Source organism: Poeciliopsis prolifica, unplaced genomic scaffold (assembly GCF_027474105.1).
Source record: "Poeciliopsis prolifica strain line A6 unplaced genomic scaffold, Auburn_PproV2 SCAFFOLD048, whole genome shotgun sequence".
NCBI classification, from domain to species: Eukaryota; Metazoa; Chordata; class Actinopteri; order Cyprinodontiformes; family Poeciliidae; genus Poeciliopsis; species Poeciliopsis prolifica.
This window is the reverse complement of record NW_026562423.1, coordinates 3,092,691-3,110,108: the sequence shown is the minus strand read 5'-3', so window position 1 is coordinate 3,110,108 and position 17,418 is coordinate 3,092,691. Positions and strand designations below refer to the sequence as shown.

The 17,418-nt window shown below is 44.9% G+C and overlaps 1 protein-coding gene across 4 annotated transcripts in view; it reads right to left on the bottom strand.

Annotated features, from left to right (window-relative positions):
• Positions 1 to 43: 43 nt before the first annotated feature.
• LOC129377460 (myosin-16) overlaps positions 44 to 17,418 on the bottom strand; it is a 43,035-nt gene continuing 25,660 nt past the window's right edge. For 3 of the 4 annotated variants that reach the window (XM_055057412.1, XM_055057411.1, XM_055057410.1), the window contains 17 exons: positions 13,179 to 13,235; positions 8,392 to 8,478; positions 7,711 to 7,956; positions 7,504 to 7,621; positions 6,708 to 6,835; positions 6,438 to 6,634; positions 6,225 to 6,357; positions 4,825 to 5,041; positions 4,508 to 4,644; positions 4,321 to 4,424; positions 3,963 to 4,155; positions 3,114 to 3,317; positions 2,901 to 3,026; positions 2,663 to 2,833; positions 1,948 to 2,148; positions 1,718 to 1,864; positions 44 to 698 (listed from right to left, as the gene is read on the bottom strand). In XM_055057412.1, the coding sequence (XP_054913387.1) occupies positions 549 to 698; positions 1,718 to 1,864; positions 1,948 to 2,148; positions 2,663 to 2,833; positions 2,901 to 3,026; positions 3,114 to 3,317; positions 3,963 to 4,155; positions 4,321 to 4,424; positions 4,508 to 4,644; positions 4,825 to 5,041; positions 6,225 to 6,357; positions 6,438 to 6,634; positions 6,708 to 6,835; positions 7,504 to 7,621; positions 7,711 to 7,956; positions 8,392 to 8,478; positions 13,179 to 13,235 (2,616 nt within the window). In that variant the 3' untranslated portion in view covers positions 44 to 548. Of the gene's footprint in view, positions 699 to 1,717; positions 1,865 to 1,947; positions 2,149 to 2,662; positions 2,834 to 2,900; positions 3,027 to 3,113; positions 3,318 to 3,962; positions 4,156 to 4,320; positions 4,425 to 4,507; positions 4,645 to 4,824; positions 5,042 to 6,224; positions 6,358 to 6,437; positions 6,635 to 6,707; positions 6,836 to 7,503; positions 7,622 to 7,710; positions 7,957 to 8,391; positions 8,479 to 13,178; positions 13,236 to 15,209; positions 15,424 to 17,418 lie in introns of those variants that run through there. The other variant, XM_055057413.1, reaches the window with a different exon arrangement.

Genomic DNA, 17,418 nt, shown 5'->3' with positions numbered 1-17,418 from the left:
AAACATTTGTTTTATGTTGGAAATAAAAGGAAAAGGCAAAAAGAAAAATGAAAAGTATTTATTTTATAAAAGAAGCCATTTTCATATTAAAACAGTAAATGATTTGGTCAGGCCTTCTTACATCATCAATATAAAGCTTTGGGTACAGGTTTGGACAGAGTTACACTTTTAGATAAAATACATAGAAAACACACTCGATAACAGTCGACTGATTGATTGAATTATCGCTTGTTGATCTTGAAACCATTCCCATGTCAGCATCTGAGTTACCAACTCACGCAACCAAAGCTCCCTGAAAGCATTTTAAATCAGAACCAACTTGTCAGAAAGACAGACGACCAGTTTTTAAAGAAAGCTTAGCAGAGAAAACCTAACAGGAATTTAGCATTTGCATCACCAAAAATCAGCTCTGTTGCGTTTGAGAGCAGAAATGATTAAAGCTGGAACATGTCAGTGGAGGAGGACAACATATGAAGAATATATGAAGAACATAAAGTCCACTGCAGCGCTGCTCGTCTCCGCAGAGGACATTCGCATGTAAAGTCCGGCTAATCGATCATGAGCTTCTTGAGGGAGTTGAGGTAAGCCGGAATGAGGGAGCTGACCGACTCGTCGTCGTTCAGGATCTTCTCTCCTCTCCCCTCGGATCCCACGGAGCTGGGCGACCGGACCAGGCCCGGGTACGGAGTGCTGTAACCCTGCCGGAGAAAAGACGCTGCTTTCAGGACGGAAACACTCCAAACACACGCACACCTACAGGGTCAATCCACAAGCTTTCCCTTAAACGTTAAACAGTGTTCTAGCATCTTGGACGTTGTTGGGTTTTGCCAGATTAAACTTCAATGAGTTTTAATAAAAGTGCGGTGCGTTGTTCATATTCCTGAGTTTGCAGGATCAAATACCAGCAGGAAGACCTTTGGGGTTTGTGGCTCTGCTTTCCTCCATTCTTCAGAGCAACAATAGCCAGGATGGAACAGCATGGCTGTAAAACATTTCACAATAAAAGCCTTTCATATCAGTGGATATCAAGAATTATTCATTAGTTTTTTAATAGTTGAATTTAATTGCAGGTGTAAGTTTTCCTGTTTTATCCACAGTTTTCGCGCTACGCTGTTGTGTTTTTTATTTTTAAGCAGTTATGAGGAACAGAGGTGAAACACGAAACTGCTGCTGTGCATGTTGTTGCTAGGTAACCACAGGTTACTCAACAAGTTGTTGCTAGGTAACCACAAGTTACTCAACAGGTTGTTGCTAGGTAGCCAAAGAGTGAGCAACCACAGACCGTGCTCATCTGGGCGTGAGAGGTTGAGCAGCAAAAGCCTTTCCTCCGCCTACATCTCCCAGAATGCTGTGTGGTTCAGTGTCTGAATTCATGGAATATTCTATGTATTGAATGTTCAACTTTCAATCATGTGTGTATCGCGATACATAGTGCTATTGATTTAGATTCTTAGGATTTAGACCTGCACTTTGACTAGGCCACTCTTAACACATGCATAAGCTTTGATATAAACTACTGAAGCTCAAGGTGTTTATTTTTTAGTCTGTTTTTTTTTTACTATGTTTAAGTGTAGGTCAGTTTTAGCAAACCTCCATGTCTTCCACTTCTCGATCCTGCAAAACGTTTTGTTGGTTTATCACATAAAATCCCAGTGAACCAAAAGGAGTTCCATGTTGTCCTGCATGTTTGTCAGAAACAGCTGATTTTTGTTCTTACAGAGGAGTATCCCTTGCCGAAGCTGCCCCTGTTCTTGGTCCTGATCTTAGTGAGCGCCGACTCTGCGATGTCGGCCCGCTCCTCCGCGTCGTCCAGCTCGTGGACGGTCTTCCTGTACTTCGCCAGGTTCATGTTGGCCTGCTCCTCCTGACGGGGCGACAGCACGCGGTGAGACGCACAAAAGCTCAAAGCCACCCGGAGAATTCAGAGCTGCGGCGGCGGCGCCGTACCGCCTCCTCCACTTGTCTCTTGTAGGCCTTCATCTTGTTCTGCAGCCGCTCCACCAGCTCCTGCATCCGCTGCTGGTTCTTCTGGTCCTCCTCGGACTGGAACAGCAGCTCCTTCAGGCGCCGCTCGTTCTTCCGCAGCGTCTTCACCGTCTCGCCGTGCCGCTTCTGCTCCGAGTCCAGCTCCAGCTCCAGCTCCTTGACCTGCACAGAGTCACGTTTTGTGCAGGTGCAGCCTGAGCGTGTGCTATGCAGCGAGGCAGGCAAGGCTGTCTAATTTTTGGTTATTGGAAATTACATGTTTTTCTAAAAACCTGGACTTTCAGCATCTCTCAAGGCCCGCCATCTTGTCTTTATTTATTTGGACTTTGAATACGATTCAACTGTTTTTTTTCTTTTTTCATTATAACAGTAAAGACAGTCATAAGACATGCCGTAAAGTCAAAATAATACGAGCACAAAGTCAGACACAACAAGCCGCAATATGAGAAAAATTAAATTGTAATTTTAAGACAAAAAAAAATAACTCAAATTCAATCATACTAGATTTCTTTCTTACTAAAACAACTTTTTTCCCCTCCTAATTTTAAGAGGTTTCTGTTAACAGTCCCTAAAATCTGAAAGTGACATCTTGAAAGAACAGACCTCACCACGACACCGACTAGGTATCGCCCGGCCCACCTGTAGCTTGGACCGCCGGGTCTTTCTAGGAACTGACCTTCCCCTCCAGCTTCTGGATGATCTTCTTCCCTCCTTTCAGAGCCGCCTGTTCAGCCTCGTCCAGCCTGCTGCTCATGTCTTTGATCTGGCCTTCCAGGCTTTTCTTCGCCCTCTCCAGATGAAGCGTGTGCTCCTGCTCCAGCCGCAGCTCCTCTCCGACCCGCGCCAGCTGACGGAGCACAGCGTTAACGTGGCGCGTCTGAGTGTGTGCGCGGCGCCGGCGGCCTGAGTCTTACCTCGAAGCCGGCCTTCTTGACCTTGTCGGCGCAGCTTCTCATCTCCGTCTGCAGCTCCTCGTGTTCCTGCTGCAGAGCCTGCAGGTCCACCTCCAGCTTCCGCCGCGCGCTCAGAGCGGACTGAAGCTGCACGCAGCGAAAGCATAAAACAGTGTTGAAAAAAGAGGCTCAAAGTGTCTGATTGGGGTCAAACGGGTGAAAGCCGGCGCCGACCTGTCCGCCCAGGTCGCCGTGCTTCTCGTTGGCCTCCTGCAGCTCCGTCTCCAGGACTTTCCGGGCCCTGTCGGCGCTCTCCAGGGCCGCGCGCGTCTCCTCGCCTTCGCTGACCAGCAGGGCGCAGCGGCGCTCCAGGGCCGCCTGCTCCTCCCGCTGCTCCTCGTGGCTCCGCGCCTCCTCCTCCAGCTGAGCCTGCAGCTCCTGCGGCGGAAACAGAACAGCGAGGCTTCCAGGAAGCGTCTGCACAACCCGACCTTAGAGAGTTTCAAGTTCGCTGAGTTTTCAACAAGCTGAATGGCTGAGGGTCAGTCAGACCGGACAGAACATCTGGCTGTAGGTTTGGGGTTGTTGCAATAAATCAATTCATGTGTTATAAATTGTAACAAAGCTCAATAGTTTTCATTTGAAGGATTCTTTTTTCTCTTTTTCTTACCAAAAATTGGATGATAAAAGTCTTCAGTCTGGTGTAGAATTGATCTTTTTTTTCTTTCAGTTGTTTTGTCCAATTATTTTGGATATTTCAAATGTCTTATGGTTCCGGTGTGAAATAATCATTAGATATTAAAATTGATATTTGAGAATGTGCTCTTGCATTCTTATGTGATCAACATATTGAATTAAAATGGTCTCAAATATTAATATTATCTCGTTAAATGTCTTATTGTGACGGGTCTAGAAGATTTATCTAACATCTGTAAAACCCTTAGTGACCACTTCAGGTTCCAATTCATGTAGGAAATTTAGTTGAACAAAATGTTGTGAGGATTTTTATTACTCCTTGAAGATCTTTGAAGAAATTCGGACATTCAGGAAATGTTTGTGTTATTTAAAGAAACCTGATCGGACCTTGATCTGCTGCTGCATCTTCTTGCTGGTTTTGTTGAGCTCCGCGTTGCTCTTGGTCAGCAGGTCCACTTGCGCCTCCAGCTCGCTGATGTCCGCCTCCAGTTTCTTCCTCAGCTTCAGTGCCTCCGTCCTGCCCTTCACCTCCACGTCCAGACTGGCCTGCAGGGACTCCAGCGCCCTCTGGTGGCTTTTTCTGAGACGACAACGCTCGTTTTTCAGGACGACGCGCATTTTTAAATGAATCCAAAACCTCTTTTTTTTTTTTTTTAGATCCGTGAGTGTCAGACTTCTTAAGGACTCCCTGATTCTGCCGTCATTCTCTGAATATTCTTAAAGCTGACAAGGAGGAGAAACTCACCTTGCTGCTTCAGCCTCCTCCTCCTTCTCCTGCAGTCGACGCTCCAGGTCTCCTTTAGCCTGGGACAACTCCAACTGAAGCCTCAGCACCTTGGTCTCCTCCGCCTAGGGGGAAATAAAACATGTTTTGCCACGACAACAATCGCACGTTTTGCTTCAAAACTGTCGTTTCAGACGTCGTGCCAAACCTCCAACGCTGCCTCCGATTCCTCAAGCGAGGCCTGCAGCTCTTCTTTCTCCATCTCAATCTTCTTCTTGGATTTCTGGAGCTCATGGACACTCTTGCCTCCGTCTGACAGCTGGTCTGTTAGGTCAGCTACCTCCTCTGTGCAATGAACAACAAAAGGAACTGAGATGTCGTCGCAATGAGCTTAAATGTCCCGCTGGATTAAAGCTTTGGGAGCATCTGATATTCTGCATTGCAACTGATTCTGCTTCAAAATGCACGGCAGACAGTAAATCCAAGTTCTATGACAACGTCAACATTAATGCGTGTCGCTCTTACCCTGGAAGGCCTTGTTCTCCCTGCGTAGCGCCTCCAGCTGCTCCAGGCATTCTTCGTGAGCCGTCTTGACCTTGAAGAGCTCGGCGGCGTGTTGCCTGCTCTCCTTCTGGCAGCCCTCCACCTCGGCCACCAGCTCCTCACACTTCTGCTTCCAGTCGCCGAGCTGCTTCTCCAGCACACGCTGCTTCTTGTCCAGCGCCTGACCGCAGCTGCTGGCCTGAGGTCAGGTGGTAGGCGGTGACTGCACTGAAAAAGGTTTGCTGCGGCAACGTTTAGGCCGAGTTTACACGAAAAACACGGCCTGGAAACTGGTTTTGGAAGGACTTCCTGGCTAGTTGGATACGTAGCAACATTTGATAGTGTTCATGCATGCACAGTCGACTGAAACAAATGACTGTTTCAATGATTTACATTTGAAAACCGATTTTATTTATTTTTTGCCGACAGACACAGGTAGCTCAGTGAATAAATTTCTGTCTTTTAACTCAAAACTTCACATGAAGCAATGAATTGTGGGTAATACACTTCACCTCAGGCCACTTGGATGAGGCAGATTAGTCCAAATTGTGGGTCCAGGGCACAAAGAGGGTGAAAGTCCACTCCGGAGACACACTGGCAACTCGAACCCTTTCAAGGACGCAAGGGTGGCAGTGCGACTACTGGACCGAAACAGACGTTTGTCAAGAGCCTCAATCGTGACGAACAGGGCGTTTCTCCAGGACGAGATCCAAAATCAGAGCGCAACACGACTGGACGAGCCTGTCATCATAAGAGATTCTCCTGGATCACACCTGGTTGGACGAAACTAACGTCTGTCATTTGACCTTTTCTCTTCTAGCACCAGCTCACTTCTCAGGCATCAGACTCTCTCTCCTCTGGAGAACTTTGGACCTCAACAGGAGTGTAGTAGAAAAGTTTTAGTCTGAGACCTGAAGCTGCGTTTCCACCGACCATACGATTTCGCAAATTGGAACTATACGACGAAATTTCGAAAAAGCTTTTTGTCAAAACGTTTTTCCTCTAGGATGAACTGCAAAGGAAGCACTTTTTCGCATCACAATGGTCTCGCAATTAAGAACCGACGTTACTACAGGCGGAAATGATGAAGAAGACAACAGGAAGTGGTAGGAGGATGATGGCGCATCATGTTTTTAATGACTTATGGTGTAAACAAACTTACTCGTGTGATTTTATTTTCATTTCTTGATTAATGGAATCAACACAGTCTCTGACTTGTGTTTTTGACTTTGGTGGACAAAGCTTTGGGCACATTTGTAACGGACACGCAGACAGAGACTTGGTAAACAAAGCAAACGCAGCAAAAACTTTACATTTTAACTGAAGGGTGGTTCTGTGTAAACCTAAATGTTAATGTGGGTCGTTTTTTTTTTTTTTTTTACCTTCTCCAGGTCCATGCAGAGTTCCTCCACTTCTCCCTGAAGTCTCTGCTTAGTTTTTTCTAGCGAGGAGCATTTCGCCTGGGTGGCCTCCACCACTTCCTCGGCCTCCTGAAGCCTGGCCGCCAGCTTCTTCCTGCGATAAATCCCACGTTACTGTTGGGTCGTACGCTACAGAACCCACGCAGAGCGCGAGCCGACGGCGGCGCCACACACTTGGTCTCCTCCAGCTCGTCGGCGTGCTGGATGGCGTCGGCCTCGTGCTTCGTCCGCCAGTGCGTCAGCTCGCCGTTGAGCTTGGAGACGAGGCGCTGCATCTCCTGCTTGCTCTCCTGCTCCTCCTCCAGCTGCTCCCTCAGCACCTCGCACTCCTGCTGCGCCGAGCTCAGGCCGCCGCAGACCGCCTGCTTAGACTGGCCACAGAGAGGCGGACGGTCATCGGGACGCGTTTGCTCCCGATCCGCCCGGGCGTTTTCTGAGACGCACCTTGACCTCCTCGTCCAGCTGCTTCTTCAGCTCCTCCAGCTGCGACTGGAGCAGAGTCTTGGAGCGGGTCAGCTGACTCGCCCTGCTCTCCGCCTCTTCCATTTGCCGGCTTACGTCGACGTTATCGGCTGGCGGGAAGCAGAAGAGACGGTTATTGACGACTATTTTCATGTGTTATTGTATGAAAAACAATCAAGTGGTTCAATTAAAACTCTGCAGAATTTATTTATCTGGATTTATTTTAATCCAGTTAAACATTTAACCGTCAGAATAATTGATAGATTACTAGTCTAACTGACTGCAATACAATATTTCAAATTTTTTCTATTTTTTTCCAAATCAATCAATTAATTATCAGAACAATCAATAGATTACTAGAAAAATGTTTACAATACAATGTTTTCTTCCCCACCCAATTAAGCAATTAATCATCAGAACAATCAATTAATTACTAGAATACTCGTCAAAATACAATGTTTGTTTTCTTATCTATAAAATCAGTCCAGTTATTTGAATATTTGCATCTAATCATAGATTTGTAACATTGTATAAAAAAAGGCTTAAATGGTGAGATAAAAAATTGCCAATTTTTTTCTCTGATGAATCAATTAATTGTCAGAACAAATAGATTAATCGATTACTAAAGTGATTGTTAGTTGCAGCTGGACTGCTGTTACCTTTCAGGTTCTTTGTTAGCAGCTGCTATTGTTACCTTTCTCCTCTATGAACTTTTAGAATAAGGCTTTTATTCTCACCAGTGACTGGATTTACTGACTCTATCTGGCAGTCACTGTACCTGACAGTCTGTTCTTGGCCACACTGAGCTCAGACAGCGTCCTCTGCAGCTCGTCTCCTCTCCTGTTTGCCTCTGACAGCTGCTCCTCCAGCTTCTTCACCTGGCCGTCCGACGACGCCTACATCGCAACACCAACGCAGCCGCGTCAGAGCGAAGCCGCAAAAATCAAACCTCGCCAACCGAGACGCTCCTGCTGACTCCCCCGACCTTGGCTTTCTGCAGGCTGTCCACCGACGCGGCCAGGTCGTCCACCTCCATCCTCAGGTTCTGCTTGTCCTTCTCCAGCTTGGCTCTGGTCCGCTGCAGAGCCTCACACTGCTCGCTCAGCTCCGCCACGGCCTCGCCGTGCCGCTTCCTCAGGGACGCGGCCAGCGCCTCGGACTGGAGCGACGACTCGTCCAGCTCTCTCCTCACACGCTGAAGTTCGGCCTCCCGCTTCTTGTTCGCCTCCACCTGTTAGGGACACAAACGCGTTTGCCTCTCATTGTCCCAAACTGAGGTGTGTTTTTTATTAATATTTTGGTGCAGCCACAAACCTCAGTTCATTTTATTGGGATTTGTTTTTTTATTAAAAAACACTTTTGGAAAATTTCTCTATTAGCTTTCCACTTCTACAGACTGAATTACAATTATCTTCTTAAAATAAATAAATAGATAACATTTTGTTGGTGTCCTGTTGCAAGGTGAAGTGGTTTTGAGGCCTTCATTTGAGGCCTTTTTAGTTAAAAAAAAAAATGATGCCATTTTTGAACAAAAATGTAATCTGCAACAGTGTCAACATTTTTAGTTCAGATGGCAAATACAGAACACACACAGGATGTTTGCTGTGTAGCGTTAAGAGAAACTTTTTATCTCTATCCTTCCCCAGAGGGCCCCGCTCTGGCGAACCTGTGAAGCCGTGACGCCTCCTGCCTCCTCGAGCCGGTCGGTGAGTTCATCCAGTTCTCTGGTGAGGTCGGCTCTCTGCTTCTCCACCTGCCGGTCAGAAAACAGCTTCAGGACGATGGGCGCACATTTCAACAATCGGAGAGAAAAGAAACGTCTTCTGGCATTCAGAGCAGCCACAGAGTAAATCTGAATCAGTCACCACTTGACGGGGTGGGATCGTTAACCTGCAGGGGTCCAGCACGACTGACAGCTCTCAGGTCAGAGGTCAGGAGAGCGGCAGGACGACGCAGGCGCGGAGCTCCTGTTTCCCGTTGAGGCCAACTGATCCTCTTTGTTTTACTGCTGATGTTCTTCGTTAACATTCCTGAGCAAAGAGCCGCTGTTCTCTTAGACCATCACACACTTCCTCAGCAAACCCAGCAGGTCCATTAAAGCCAGATCAGATATTTCATCCACATGGTGGCGCTGCAGTAATGAACAGCACCGTGACAGATCCCTGTCAGTCAGAATCCGGGTCAGAATCCAGTTTGGGGATTTAATCCTTTATGTGAAACGGTCTTCTAAGATGGAGTCGTCGTCAAACATACAACTCCAGCACAAAGTGATGCTGAAGATTTCAAAATGTCTTCAACTGGAAAAGGCCAAGAGGGTCTGTCACTATAACAAACATCACTGGGCGATTCATTGTCTCAGAAATGATTGCGATAAGTGATAAAATTGTCACCCTGAGAGCGCTGTTGGCTAATAGCGTAAAATGTCATAAAAATACAAGTTCTTATAGTCGTCTTATTGTTTTCTGCTAACTTCCTGACCTTGTCCGCCTGCAGCTTTATATGTTTGTACAGCAGTTCAGTCGCTATGTTGTATTTTAAATACTTCAGAACTAAAGCTGTATGGTGTAATAGTAAGTTTATTGGCTTTCTAAGACCAATAAACTGATTTCTAATGTTTCATGCTGGACCTGGAAGACGATTTAAATATCCAAAATACATAAACAAACTAAAAACAAATAAAACTGAGTCACTGAAAACAAATCTGACCTTAATCATTAGGCTCTGCAGAGAAAACGGAAAAAACTGCCTACACAGTTTACCAAACCTGTTTTCCACTTTTTAACACAAGTACAGCAGGATGTGCTGGTGTAGTTAAATTCAATAAATTTGAGTATCACTGAAAAATTTATTTATCGAAATAAAACACGTCAGACCGTTTTCAAGCCTCCATTTGCTCTTACAGCTGAAAACACTACATTTTAGATAAATGCATCACTTCTGACTGATAGAAACATTTTAATAGCTGCTAAAGTGAAGTTATTTTTTAAAAGCTCCTTTGAATCTGACAAATGGAGGCATGTTCTGATTCACGGACTGAGATCTATTTAGATGCATCAGGAGTTTTTCTGTCATTTTAAGTGTTGGAGAAGTGCCAACCTTATAAAATTCTGTCCGCAGGCTTCAAATGATTACATTTCATGTTCTCGTGACGCAACCTTATTATTAGTTTGTTTCTTTAGTTTCAGCCACAGAAAGTACCAAATAACAACAATCCTCGTTGGGATCACCAAATGATCCCAACGAGGAGAAGGCAAAACAAACGACGGCAACAAGAAAAGTTAATACTCTGACATTTTGACCTTCACGTTGCATGAATTATTAAATTAAAGATGTAAAGCTGTCTCCATGAGCAAAGCAGATGTACTTGTTGTTTTTACGGCCAATTTTATTGTTTTTTTTTTCTTTTCTTTTTCCAGCTGGTTTAAAGGCAGGGGTAGATGTTGAGACTAGTTCGCCGAGAGTCTCAGGCCCCCCGGACCGCAACAATGAGCCGCAGCCGCCCGCAACGGAAAACAGATGCCTCACACCGGAGGCCTTCGTTACAAACCCCCTCTCCCCGAACAAAATAACGTCCACCTGTCCTGTGAAGGCCCGCCCCCTCTAACGCCGAACACTGGGCTCAGTCATCGGCCCGGACCGCTCCGCTGGCTGAGTCAACACCGCCCGACACCGCTCCCTCCAGTCATGAGCTGGAAGGACCCCCCAGAGAACGCCCTGCTGCTGCTGCAGACGGCAGAGTCATCCCTCCGTTTGCACAAGAGCGTGGAGGACTTGTTTGTCTCCGTGCGCGCACACACACACACACACACACACACACACACACACACCACACACACACACACATACACACACACAAAGGCGCGTTTACAGAAAAGCTTTGCGGCGCTCATCCATCCCGCTAAAGAAACCCAAGCTGTACAGATGTCCAATGTTCTGTTCCTTTACGCCTTTCTAGTTTAAAACTGCATAAGCCTCGCTGGGCGAAGCTACATAAAGAAAGAAACAAAACAAATCCCGAGCGCGGCTTAAAGTCTAGCAGGGGTAAACAGAGTATGTTGTCTTCCCTAAGTGGGGTTCTGCCGGGAAGTTATGAGTAGTTAATACCTTTGCTGCTGTTTCCTAACATCTTTTGTTTGGTATAAGCACAAATCGATTTTAAATGCGTTTTCCAGGCACATAGTTCCATTTTATATCAAGTAACTACGTTACCTTCAGTTGTTATATATGTCAAATAGAACTTCAAAAAATTTTGACTTTGTAATTAAATGGAATGAAATTGGGCCTCTGTCTCTTTAAGAAACTCCTCCTCTTTCTGAAACTCCACCATCAGTAAGTCAGCACAAATGGCTCCTCTATTAACTCTTCAACAACATTTTTACTAGTTTCACTGAAAAGGGGCTCCTTTAATGAGCTCATTAGATTCCACCAGGAATTTGCTAATTGCTGCTGGCTAGTCTCCAGGAGCTGACAGGTGGATGGAGGGGTGGGGGTCTTCTAAGTGACCAGGAAGCTCGGGAAACTAATTTTCATCGACTGGTTTGGAGTGAATCAATAAGCAAAAGCAAAAGTGTAATTTCTTTGGATGTTCGTCAGTAACAAACAAGACGTAGAAGTTGAAAACTAGAATGGACCACACGTCTGAACCAGACATTTCTCCCATAAAGCACAGATTCAAAAACCATCTCAAGTGAGTGGAACTGAGGTAGTTACTTTGAATTTTTTTCTTTTCTTCATGCAATTCCTCAAAATCTGCATTAAGAAAAACCTTGGATCGAAACACAGCTAGTGCCTGTGTGAAACACTGCGTGGTTAACCACTGTTAACGTTAATAACTGTTAACATTTGTGAATTTTAATCATTAACGTCTCCGGTTAACGTTAATAACAGTGGTCAACGTTAACACCGGAGACGTTAATGATCAAAATTTGTAAACAATTAAGGACTAAACAGGGTTGGTGTCAGCGAATCCTTAGAGCGTATATGCCTCTGAAAGAAACCATCTGTATGTGTGTGTGGGCATGTGTGTCTGGCTGCCTGGCATTCCACCCGGGAGAGGATCCACTGGAAAAAAAAAAAAAGAGCGCCGTCTGTCGCTCTGCCTCTCCTGATGCTATCAGGCCGAGTGTGACCCGAGGAGCAGAGCCTAACAAAGGCGAGCCTGTCTGCAGCCGAGGTATGTTGTAATTGAGCCGCTCCGAAGACGGAGGCTGCTGAACAGATAAAGACCTGCAAGCCTCCGCGTGCCTCTGGCTCCGCTCTGTGGCTTTTCGGGGGCCGGAGGGGCTCCCGGCTAGCATCTTAACAGAATACCACCCAGAGTGGAAAGAGGTGTGGACAACACGCCCTCGGGCCCACTGTCACTCCGTACCTTCCGTATGAGGGCTTAAACACACACAGGCTTTAAGAGGGGACTTATTCGAAGTAACATACTTCTGAAGCTCCTCGGTTGATAAGCTTTATGTGACGCAGACGTGGTTTTTCCAGAAAGCTTCACTTAATGGGGAGGATGTGTTGGACTCTTTGTGGTGGAGAGGCAGAAGGTCTTGGTGTTTATTTTGCCTGTGTGTGAGGGGAAACATCAGACAGAGGAAAAAGCCTGTCTGTGCTCCGGGGGGCTGGGGAGATTGATCTATGTGCTGATCAGAAACACAAGGTCTGACCCAAACCGGAGTGTTATCCCAGGTGCAGATGGTTTGGGATGACCAGAGCGGAGCAGCAGCAAGTGAACCTGCTAAAGCTTTTGGAAATGAGTTTCCGTTACAAATGGGTGCGATTTCTCGCTAACGCTGATACAGACGCGCGACTTTGCAACTGCGGTGTAGCCACTGAATATGAAACCACCATTAAAATCTGATGATCTTTCTTTTCTGTCAGTGGCAGCCTCTGGTTGTCGATCACATGACTCGTGGTGATTGTAGTTGTAGTTTCACGAAACACACTGATTTTGATACAGATCAAAAAGTAAAAGAATAAAATACTTTGTCCTAGCTCAAACACTTTTTACTGACTCTTTTCAAAAAGTGCCTTGTTTCCACTGATCAAATCTATATTCGTAATTCCAATTTGCGTATTTATATATTATATATTCAGCTCTGGCAAAAAAAATAAAAAATACTTAAAATGATCAGTTTCTCTGATTTTACTCTTTGTAGTTATATGTGTGAGTAAAATGAACATTGTTCTTTTATTCTATCAACTACTGACAACACGTCTCTGAAATTCCCAGCAAAAAGTTTGTATTTATGAGCAGAAAATGAAAAATATCCATTTAGAAACAACACTACTAACGTTTCAACTCAGGAAGAGTTCAGAAATCAATATTTGGTGGGATAACCAGGAGGTTCAGTGAAGCTGAACATGCTAATTCATCTCTAATCCACATCATGCTCCTCTCCAGCCGATCGGCGTTTGTGTCATCTGTAGAGGAGAAAGCAGCAACAGAAAACCTTCTACCTTCGCTCTCATGGCCCGTTCTGCTTCCAGCTCCTCCTCCAGCTCTTCGATGCGGGCCTGAAGAGACACACAGAAGAATCGTTTCCATGAGCGAGAAGCGAAAAGCTGCTCTCACCGAACTGCAAAGTATGACAAGAATATTACAACGTGCTCCAAGTAAAGACTGTGTCATTACAACAGGAGAAAAAAAAAAAACGCTTCGCTATTTCAGGCCAGCACTTCGGTGCGGTTGGGCCCGTCTCGTTTGCTTTTCTTTCTCCAGAGATTTGGTACGCCTCTGGCTTTTTTTTTTTCTCCCCCCCTTTCCTCAGGTACTCATTTAGAGAAAGAATGTCCTGCAGCCACCAGTGATTATCTTCAGCGTGACGCTGGACTGACCGAGCTGCGCTTTGGTCAGCGAGACCAAAAAGCACCGATGCCATTTTGTCTGACATTTGAGGAATTTGGCTGAAGAGTTTTTATTATTTTTCGTTTACATTTTACAACCATGGCTAAAAGTCAGAGCTGCGGCGAGTCAAGGTTAATTACAGAGCAGATAAGAGTAAAAAAAAAAAAAAAACACAACCAGAGGCCGTAAACACCTGAAGGAATTCCAGCTATCAGCTTGGGATCATAATTATTGGATTTTTAACCCTCTGGCATCAATTTACAACCCTTACAAGTCATTAGAGACAACAATATCCACTGAAAACAATGCTATAAAAAATTTAAAAAGAAAAATTTAACATTTTTTGTCCTTGGATGAATAATGTGGTGAGTAAACATTAAATACACTGTCAATCAAAACCAATAAGAAACCTAAATTAACATTTTGTAGATTTTGTCTGCACAGAATTAACTAGAACTGCATTGAGCTTTATCAACAAGTCATATAAAAACAGAGAAGACATGCTAACGTTAGCCTAGCATTAAAGCACAGCATGAAAACGAGTCAGGCTGAAATGTGCTATACAAACAAATTTGATTGACTGATTGATTAAAATCTAACATGACCACTGAGGCCTGCAGAGTCCAAGATGGAGCTCTTGGATTTTTTTGCAATTGTACATTGCCTTCCCTTGGGACGATTACTGGATTGTCCAATCCTGGGAAAAAGAGTCTCTGACTTGTGAACAATGTTTCCCTTTTTAGAAAAATGAAACTTGAAATTGTTCAGAACTGGCCTCATAACCCTTTTCAGATTGACCAGTAGCAACAGTTGCTTCTCTAAGGTCACCGCTTTGTTTCTTCTTGGCATTGCGTCAACGCTGCAGAGCAACAAAGTGCAAAGGATCCTGCTCTGATCAATAGAGCTGATCAATTTAATGATGTTCTTGTATGTACAAACCTACAATATTAAGATATTATGCTTCATTAATTATGATAAAGTCAAAAAATGTCAAGGTTTAACAATGATAAGGTATAATGTTACAAAAGTAACAACTAGTAACTCAACACAGAAGACATTTCAATGCTTACGGCACAAAACTGTATCGTACAATCAATGGTAAAAATAATTCTAATTTATTAATACTGTTATTGTCTCTTGAACAAGTCCAGGGGTATTCTTTCAAACTAAGTGACCCTGAAGTGCTCCTCCCCCACTCTCCATCATAAACAATCTAAATGCTTTCGCAAACATAAATCACTCACAGCACATTTCTGCTGCACTCATCTCCTGCCAAAGCTGTGTTTTCCACTGCTGATAAAAATTTATTGCCCCCTTCCCTTGCACGGCCGCAGCCTGCCGTGTTGTGTCATGTTCGCCGTTATCTTCGTTTTCTATCGTTGTCTCGGTGTCAGGAAGTTGTGTCTGACATGGCACGAAGCCCGGGGGCCGCCTGCGGTTCACCGACGGCGGTGAAAGCCGCCTGTCGGCGTGACAAAACCTCCAAAAGCACCGGACGCCTCGGACTCCGACGAAAGGGATCATTCAGGCGACCCGTGCCATCTTTGATCCAGCTAAAATATCTTGTTGCCAGCAATTACTCATAATAGCTCATCATTTGCTCTCTCAGAGTTTACACAGACCCAAAGAAATGTTTGACTTACATGCCAGCGGAGGACATCTGTGGAGAGAACAGCCATGGCGAAGGAGCAGCAGTCCAACTGACTGACTGAATGAGAGACCGACTGTCCCAAACATGTGCACACACACATACACACATACACACACACACACATGCACACACCTTGCTGCTGATCCCCTCCGGCATGTTACTGTCCACACCCCCTTATAAACGCTCAGCCTCTCTCCGTCTTCCTGTCAGTTTCCCTCTCACATATCTGGTTCTCATTAAATTCCCACCTTCCGCTGCCTCAAAACACATCCAGGGGTCCAGAAACAATTGTACAAAACGTGTAGGGTACTGGCGTTTGCTGTGGAGATTTACATGAAATTGGCTCCAGCCTAAATGATTGCTCACATCTCTCCATACTCACTCGGAAATCTAGAGGAGATAACATCATAAAATCCAAACAAAAATCGGCCCAATTTGGTTGCGGGGCTTCGATCTTCAAATTTGCATGAATTTGTGTCTTTTCTGCTTCATTTTCTCTGCTGCTTTTTGAAACGATAATAATTGTCCATGAACTGGAATCAGATGTGGCCTCAAGAGTTGATGTCTCCTCACTTGGGTCAAAGGGGATCTACAGCAGCGTGGGTTGTTATTTCCTGAGGATCCACTCTCAACAGAACATTATTAAACCCCCGCCTGTTCACCAGAGAAACAAAACCATTTCAGACTCAGTGCTGTTGTAAAATACTCATGTTTTCAATACTGTAATTCATTCATAGCGACACAAGACCCTACATGTTGGTTCCTCAAAATGCCTTTGGACGTTTGGAACCCTGCAGTAAAAGTGTCTGATTGATTTGACGACGACAGGCCCTGTACACCTGGTCAAAGACTCGCACTCGAAGGTGATGAAACTGGTTAGGTCAGCCGAATCTGGAGATGATAGAGGATACACTCTAGACGCATCAAGTCTTTTAAGACATATTTTGAGCGTGTTTATAGCATACAGGTGAAAATTAAGTGGAACATTTAAACTGTGCCATTCATTTAATGAAATATCAAATGCACAAGTTACTGTTGGACACCAAACTGGCTCATGTGGCCAGTTTGAAATACTTTTGAAATACCTTATCACCCAGTCCAATTGTGGAATGAGTACAATCTGACGCAGATGTGAACAATCGACAACTTTGCTTGTGTTTAAAGCACTCAGTGCCTTTGGGCGGTGAAAGCTGGGAAAATCCATCAAAGGTGAAGACGGGGAGTCGTAAGCCACGCCCTTTTTTGTGTCTTTTGACAATCATAAACCTCAGCAAACAAACATTGTTTATAAGTTTTCTTAAGGCTCCATTCTCTTGTCACTCTCATTTATTCCCTTCAGACTCAGTTTATAGTGAATGACCACATCTCTAAATCACGCTTATGTTGATGATGCACAGCTTTATATTTCTGTTTGATCGCAATCACTCATATTTGCTGGGTGAGTTTGTCCATGACATCAATGGGTGGATGGACCAGCCGGTCCCACGTCAACTAAAGTTGCTCAAGATCAGTCACTTTGCAATCTGAAAAGTTGTGAGTTCAGTTTTCACTTCCTTCCACAATCCGTCATCCAATCTACAAATATGTGGATGAAAACTCAGTCTATTAAGCATCGACAAAGAAAGGCTAAAATCTACGGGGCATTTTTTCATCTCTGAAAATGCCATTAAACCTAAGATGGACACAAGCTAATGACTCCTAAATCATGAACTTCTACCATCTTTCGGGTACGTCTTTCACTCCAAAAGGCTTATGGATGCAAAACATTTCCTCATGCCAAGCTTTGTTGTTTTGCGGCACAGTCTGAGCACCTTGAGCTAAACATCTGCTGCAGAACCAAAATGATTCTTATCTGTTTGGACACGGATGACCCTAAAGCACTCCGGCTGAGGGTAACTGCTTTATGGCCACGCAATAAAACTACTAAAGAACCTGGGTCTGTGGTGAGGAATGAAGCATGCTGGCCGCCCTTTAAGCCAACTGCTTTGAATTATGGGATGAGGAGGCGGCTTCATTTATTATGAAAGACAAAGCATTCTTTTTTGAATCCAGGCAAGTCCACAGACGCATTTGCGTGACCATTACGTCGAAAGATAGCAGACGATGGAGGTCAGGAGACAGCTAACTGGCCTGTCCACCTGCATCTACGCCTAAACCCAGACATCCTTATCTCTACAAGCGAGCGACAGACATAGACTAAA